Source organism: Rhincodon typus, chromosome 43 (assembly GCF_021869965.1).
Source record: "Rhincodon typus isolate 14 chromosome 43, sRhiTyp1.1, whole genome shotgun sequence".
Classification (NCBI taxonomy): domain Eukaryota; kingdom Metazoa; phylum Chordata; class Chondrichthyes; order Orectolobiformes; family Rhincodontidae; genus Rhincodon; species Rhincodon typus.
In genome coordinates, this window is record NC_063374.1 from 2,029,558 (window position 1) to 2,037,404 (window position 7,847).

At 45.2% G+C, this 7,847-nt stretch overlaps 1 protein-coding gene across 1 annotated transcript; it reads left to right on the forward strand.

Annotated features, from left to right (window-relative positions):
- The first annotated feature begins 4,685 nt into the window (after positions 1-4,685).
- On the forward strand, positions 4,686-6,957 carry LOC109932095 (gastrula zinc finger protein XlCGF26.1-like). The gene has a single exon (XM_020531334.2). The coding sequence runs from the start codon at positions 5,443-5,445 to the stop codon at positions 6,757-6,759; it is 1,317 nt and encodes a 438-aa protein (XP_020386923.1). The 5' UTR covers positions 4,686-5,442; the 3' UTR covers positions 6,760-6,957.
- The last annotated feature ends 890 nt before the right edge of the window (positions 6,958-7,847 follow it).

Consider the following 7,847-nt stretch of genomic DNA (forward strand, 5'->3'; position numbering starts at 1 on the left):
TGGACTCCACTGTGGTTCATAGTGACCTCATCTGCAGCAAGTGTTGGTTGCTTTAGTGACTCCAACTCAGAGTTGATGAGCTGGAGTCTGAGCTTCAAACACTGTGACATATCAGAGTAACCTGTACTCTGTTTCAGGAGGCAGTCACGCTGTTTGAGATTAACTACCTCGGATTCAGTGAGTTGTCACGCAGGTGAGCTGGGTGGCTCTGGCGAAACCCAAACTGGGTGTCACTGAGCTGGAGCTGCTTCATAGCACTGTTGATGACACCTTCCATGACTTTAGTGTTGATTTGAGAGTAGGTTGATGGGATGGTAATTGGCTAGATTGGATCTGTCCTGCTTTTTGTGTACAGGACATTCATGGGCAATTTTCTACATTGTTGGGCAGATGCCAGTATTGTAACTGTACTGGAAGAGCTTGGATAGGGGAGAGAAGTTCTGGAACACAAGCCTTCAGCACCAGCCTCCAACCATTTCTTGATATTGCGTGGAGTGAATCAAATTGGCTAAAGACTGGTATGATGCTGGGGACTATAAAAGGCTGCAAGTGTTTCAGCCTGATCTTTTGCACTGATGTGTTGGCCTCTTCCATTATTCAGCATCTCTTTATATCTGAATTATGTGCATCCTAGGCAACAACCAGGTGAATCTCTTCTGTACCAACATTCTTCCTGTAGTGTGGTGACAGGAACTGCACACAGTACTCCAGCTGTAGCCTATCAAATATTATATAACTGCTTCATGGCATTCAATGTCTTGACTAATGAAGGCAATAATGGTCTATTATGTATTCGTAGCCTGTCATGTATGAATGTAATTTGGACAATGCTTATACAATTATTATAAAGTCATAGTCCTACAGCATGGAGACAGGCCCTTCGGCCCAACTGGTCCGTGCCTACCAAAATGTCCATCCATGCTAACTCTATTTCCCTGCAGTTGGCCCATATCTTTCTAACGCTTTCCTATCCATGTATTCGTCCAGGTGCCTTTTAAATGTTGTTAATGTACCTGCCTCAACCAGTTCCGCTGGCAGCTCATTCCATATGTGTACCACCGTCTGTTAAAAAAAAAGTTGCCCCTCAGGTTCCCATGTATTCTTTCCCCTCTTACCTTAAACTGATGCCGTCTAGTCCTCGATTCCCCAACGCTGGGAAAAAGACCGAGTGCATTCATCCTATCCATACCAATAAATTTCTCATATACTTCTATAAGATTCCCCCTCAGTCTCCTACACTCTAAAGAAAAAGTCCTAGCTTGTCCAACCTGTCTCTATAATTCAGTCCCCTGAGTCCTTGCAACATTCTTGTTACTCTCCTCTGCACTCTTTCCAGTTTAATAACATCCTTCCTATAGCGAGGTGACCAAAACTGAACACAATACTCCAACTGCATCCTCACCAAAGTCCTGCACAACTGCAACATAACTTCCCAACTTCTATTCTCAATGCCCTGACTGATTAAGGCCAGTGTGCCAAAAGCCTTCTTAATTGCCCTGTCAACCTGTGACTCCATTTTCAGAGAACCGTACACCTGAACGCCAAGGTCCCTCTGTTCCACCACACTCCTTAAGGCCCTACCATTCACCGTGAATATCCGACCTTGATTTGACTTTCCAAAATGCAATACCTCACACTCATCTGTATTAAACTCCATTTGCCATTTCTTGGCTCATTTCCCCGGCTGATCAAGACCCTGCTGCAATTTCTGATAACCTTCCTTACTGTCCATGATACCGCCTATTTTAGTGTCATCTGCAAACTTACTAATCATGCCTTGTACATTCTCATCCGAATCATTGACATAGATAACAAATAGCAATGGGCCTAGCTCCGTCCCGAGGCACACCACTAGTCACAGACCTCCAGTCTGATAAGCATCCTTCCATTATTACTCTCCGCTTCCTACCATCAAGCCAATTGTGTATCCAATCTGCCAGCTCTCCTTGGATTCCATGCAATCTAACCTTCCAGAGCAGCCTACCATGTGGAACCTTACCAAAGGCCTTACTGAAATCCATATAGACGACATCTACCGACCTGCCCACTTCATCAAAGAACTCCAACAAATTTGTGAGGCATGATCTCCCACAGACGAAACCATACTGACTACTCCTAATCAAACTCTGTCTTTCCAAATGCATGTATAGCTTATCCCTCAGAATCTTCTCATGTAACTTATGTACCATAGGTATTAGGCTTACTGGTCTTCTTGAATAAGGGCACAACATTCCCTACCCTCCAGTTTTCTGGGACCTCAGCCATGGCTAACGATGATGCAGATATCAGCCAGGGCCCCTGCAATTTCTTCTCTAGTCTGTCGCAGGGTTCTTGGATATATCTGATCAGGACCAGGAGATTTATGCACTTTCATACATTCTGATATTTCCAAAACCATCTCTACTGTGATATGGACTGTCCCCAAGATATCGCCACTAACTTCAAGTTCCCAAGTCTTCATGTCTTTCTCCATGGTAAACACAGAGGAAAAATATTCCTTGAGAACCTTGCCCATCTCCTGCAGTTCAACACATACATGTCCACTTTGGTCCTTGAGGGCTCCTATTTTCTCCCTAGTTGTTCTTTTTCCTTTAATACACTTGATGAATTTCTCTGGATTCATCCTAATTTTCTCCAGCAAAGCTATCTCGTGCCCTCTTTACACTCTCCTGATTTCCTTCTTCAGTAAACTCCTGTACCCCCTATATACCTCCAGGGATTCCCTTGATCCCAGCTGCCTGTACCTGAGCCATGCCTCCTCCTTTTTTCTGCTTAAAGCCTCAATATTTTTGTCATCCAGTGTTCCCTACTCCTACCAACCTTGCCTATCACCCTCATAGGAACATATAGATCTTGAACGCTAGCTATCACACTTTTAAAGACGTCTCACTTGCCAGAGGTTCCTTTGCCTGCAAATAAACTACTCCAATCAACCCCTGCAAGCTCCTGTCTAATTCCATCAAATTCACCTTGCCCCAATTTAGAACTTGACCCTGTGGAGCAATTTTGTCCCTGTCCATAACTATTTTAAAATTAATAGAACTATGGTCACTGGTCCCAAAGAGCTACCCCACTGTCACCTCGTTCACCTGCCCTGCCTGCCCTATTTCCCAAGAGTAGGTCGAGTTTTGCCCGTTCCCGAGGAGCACCCTCTCTATACTGCTTGAGGAAACTTTCTTGAACACATTTAACAAATTCCACCTCATCTAAGCTCTTAACACTATGGCAGTCCCAGACTATGTTTCGGAAAATTAAAACCCCCCACTACGATGATCCTATTGCTCCAGTAAGTCTCCCAATTTCTCTGCATATTTGTTCCTCTAATTCCTGTTGACTATTTGGGGGCCTATAGTACAATCCCAATATCTTCACCATCCCTGCTTATTTCTTACTTCCACCTACAAAGCCTCAGTGGATGATTCCTCAGCTATTTCATCTCTGACTACTGCTGTGATACTCCCCTCAATCAAAAATGCAACTCCCCCTCCCCTCTTTCCTCCACCTCTGTCCTGCCTAAAGCACCTGTACCATTGCACATTAAGCTCCCAGTCCTGTCACTCCCTTAGCCATGTTTCTGTAAGAAATCAGAGAAAATTGTTTAGGATGGTAATAAGAATTCTAAAACTTGTAGGAGTTAAGCAAACTTGGGTACAGACATTTTGATTACTCAATGTGCTCTGAATAAAGCAGGTGCAGTCTTGTCTGGGCTTGTGCCTATGTGGAAGGGCAGAAGCACTGCCTGGGTGGACTACATCACCATCTTGCTCCAGGACAATAGAACCTCAAATGGGGAAGCCTTGCACCCACACATCCTTGTGGTTTGCAATTGTATTGTGATCCAAAGCAACTCCATGAGAGAGGGCTGGAGTAGCTCAAGGCTGCTTCTTCTGCAAACAATGGTCCTGGTGTTTAGGTCCATATGCAAATCCCTCATTTCTGCATCATGTGCAGCAACCTTCATGTAGAATCAAAACAAAAACAGAAGTTGCTGGAAGCTCAACAGGTCTGGCAGCATCTGTGAAGAAAAAAAAAATCAGAATTAACATTTTGGGTCCGGTGACCCTTCCTCAGAACTGATTGAAGCTGGGAAAACATCGGTTTATATGCAGAAAATAGGGAGGGGGTTGGGGTAGGGAGTAAATGACAGGATAAAGCCCAAAGAGAGAGAAGAGCAGTTGGATAGACAAAAGAGTTGATAACGATCTGGCTAGGAAGATGAGTAGCTGGGGTAGTGTGTAATGGCAGGCTATGTGATAACAAGACCTGGTGTTTATGGTAGGGGGCTAGGACATGGGAGAATTTAGGCCCTAATATTACTTCATGTAGAATTCCTACAGTGCTTAAATAAACCATTCAGCCCATTGAGTCTGCTCCAACCCTCCAAACAGCATCCTTCGCAGGCCACCCACCCCCATAACCCCCATAACCCCGCACTTACCATGGCTCATGCAGCTAACCTGCACATCTTTGGACTAATGGCGGAAACCGACGCAGACACAGGGAGGTACCAATCGAACCCGAACCCGGGTCCCTGGTAGCAGTACTAACCACTTTACCACCGTGTACCCAACGACAAAATGTCCCGCTCGTTAACGGTCTCTGGTCAGCCTCTCGCTGCAGAGCCCAGTGCGCAGGCGCAGCAATGGGCTGAACTCTGAGCATGCTCAGTATTCGTCATGGGGTCAGCCTGAGGAGGAGGCGATGGTTCGGGCGGCGGGAGGAGAATGCGAGACAGGTTAGGAATAGAAGCGGCAGCACTGGGGCCTAGCAACTTTATCAACAACCGAGGCCCTGAACAAGAGACCATAGGTCCCCTGTTTACACCGCAGGCGGGGACAGCTTCCCCGGGGGACGGGGATACCGTAGCCGCCATCTTGTAGGAATCTGGGTGGCGGGGGTGCCTCAAGGAAGGGCCTAGGTTACCCAGGCAACCGCCCGCCATCTTGGTGAGGGAATCCGGTGTATACCAAGAGAGACACGGGATTTCCAGATTTAGGGTGATGATGTCAGAAAAAATCAGCTAGAATTGTCTGTTCTGAATTTCTGTACTGTGCATATCGTCACGATTTTTTTTCAACTGCCTCTTTACAAGGTGTCAAGGGGAAGAAACAGGAAAACCAAATCAAACCACTTCAAAACACGACGGAGTCACTGGATTCAAAAAGACCCGACTATGATCTGCCTTTGAATTTGGAAGGACAAATGCTTGTGTGTTCTGTCTTTGGGAATAGATTTCGGACTTTGGTGTGAGTGTGAAAGCATTGAGACTCTCACAATCTCCTGAGTGAGAGTGCTCTAACAAACTGACTGTGGAAAGAGCTTTAACTAATTATACAGCCTGAAGACCCCATCACATCATTTACTGTGTTTATAAACATATTGTATACCTGAACAAGTTTCGAACTTCTCATTAAACCTGGAAAATACAAGGACACCAACAACATGGAGAAACCTTGGAAATGTGAGAACTGTGGAAAGGGATTTAGATACCCATCCAGGCTGGAATACCATCGACGCAGTCACATTGGGCCTAGCACTGGACAGAAACCGTGGAAATGTGAGGATTGTGGCAAAGGATTTGATTATCCATGCCTGCTGGAAACCCATCGACGCAGTCACACTGGAGACAGGCCATTCATCTGCTCTGTGTGTGGAAAGGGATTTGCCAAGTCAGCCAGCCTCATGTTACACCAGCGAATTCACACTGAGGAGAGACCGTTCAGCTGCACTTATTGTGGAAAGAGGTTCAGACAGTCATCCACCCTCACTGCACACCAGCGAATTCACACTGGGGAAAAGCCGTTCACCTGTTCAATATGTGGGAAGAGATTCGCTCAGTCATCCAGCCTCCAGGCACATCAACAAATTCACGCCGGGAAGAAGCTATTCAATGGCACTTCCTGCAGAAAGAGGTTGAAGTCTTCAGCTGACCCGAGGTCACACCAGCAGAATGATCCTGGACAGAGGCCATTCACCTGTGCCATGTGTGGGAAGGGATTTACTCAGTCAGCCAGCCTCATGTTACACCAGAGAATTCATACTGAGGAGATGCCATTCAGTTGCACTCACTGTGGGAAGAGGTTCAGGTCTTCATCCAACCTCAATGCACACCAACGAGTTCACACTGGGGAGAAGCCATTCATCTGCTCCGAGTGTGGGATGGGATTCACACAGTCAGCAAACCTGGCTGTACACCAGCGAATTCACACTGAAGAGAAGCCATTCAATTGTACTCACTGTGGAAAGAATTTCCGGCAATCATCTACCCTCACTGCACACCTACGTACTCACACTGGAGAGAGACCATTCACCTGCTCAGAGTGTGGGAAGGGATTCACTCAGTCAGCCAGCCTCATGTTACATCAGCGAATTCATAATGGAGAGATGCTGTTTAGCTGCTCTTACTGTGGAAAGGGTTTCAGGCAGTCTTCTGACCTCACTGCACACCAGCGAGTTCATACTGGAGAGAAGCCATTCATCTGCCCTGTGTGTGGGAAAGGATTCACTCATTCATCTGGCCTTTGGTCACATAAGCGAGTTCACACTGGGGAGAGACAATTCAGCTGCATTGCCTGTGGAAAGAGGTTCAGGTCTGCATCTGACCTCAATGTACACAAGCGAGTTCATACCGGGGAGAGGCCATTCATCTGCTCCACATGTGGGAAGGGATTCACACGGTCATCCAATCTGCTGACACATCAGCAAATTCATAAGCGTCAGCAGAGTTTGGATTCTATTGTTAATCACATCCAGGTTTGATTATATGACAGTGTTTGATGTGGTTCTGCTGAATGTAACGACTTTGGTACTTGGCTGTGGTTGAATATTTTGGAACTGTTCCTGATTTGTGGGGTTGCAGTGTCCCTAGAAAAACACAATCTGCGATCTTTTCACTAAATTTAAGAACTCTCATTGGTAGGAACTTGATTATAATAAATTTATGAACTTTTACTTCAATCCAAAATTGACCTTTCGTGCAAATCTAAAAGTCTGAAAAATTTTCATTGACGAACATCTCCAATTAGAAAGTGTTGATAAATCTTTGCTGGCAATTCTTACTGACTTACACATGCTTTGCATTTTGAAATTAAATGATCAGAAACAAAACAAAAACAAAATTTGATATGTTTTCCAAGTGGAGCAATAAATGCGTTATCACTCAATGTTGATTTTAATAAAGTTTGGGAGGTGCAGAGTTCAATCATTTATGACGCAGCCGCAGCTACATTTGGTGAAGACAGAATCCATGTAAAAGACTGGTCTGAGACCTGCTGTGCATGGTGTCTGACATTGAAGGAAAAAGCAAAGCGCACCGGATATACAACATAAAACCAACATCTATGACATGAAATTACTTTAAAGTAGCTGAGACAATCATGTAAAAAGAAAGGGAGATATCATGCAAAGAAACACTGGATCAATCTCTGTCAAGAAATCCAAATTGCCTGTGACAGTGGAAATCTATGTCCTACATTTGTTGGGATCAAGAGAATGCTTGGTCCACCCAGCACTAAAGTTAGTGTCTTGAGATCAGGCGATGGTAAAATCCTCACTGACAGTAGTAAGTAGTTGTCCCACTGGGTTAAGCACTCCTTTGAACTGTACTCCTGTGACACAGATAAAGCCCAGTCTCCATTTGAAACTTTCCTTCAGCTTCTTATTGTAGTTGACTTGGATGCAGAACCTTCATCATCTGACCTGGAAAAAGTTGTTGATTGCTAAGCAAACAGAAAGGCCCCCAGCAAGGATGGAATCACAGCCAAACTACTCAAACACAGAAAGTTGCACCTAAGTTCCTCCTCCTCTGTTGGGACAGAGGATCTGTTCTATAGGTTACGCATGATGCA

Excerpts from the sequence above, each read along its gene's own strand:
- LOC109932095 (XM_020531334.2), top strand. The coding sequence starts at position 5,443 with ATGGAGAAACCTTGGAAATGTGAGAACTGTGGAAAGGGATTTAGATAC.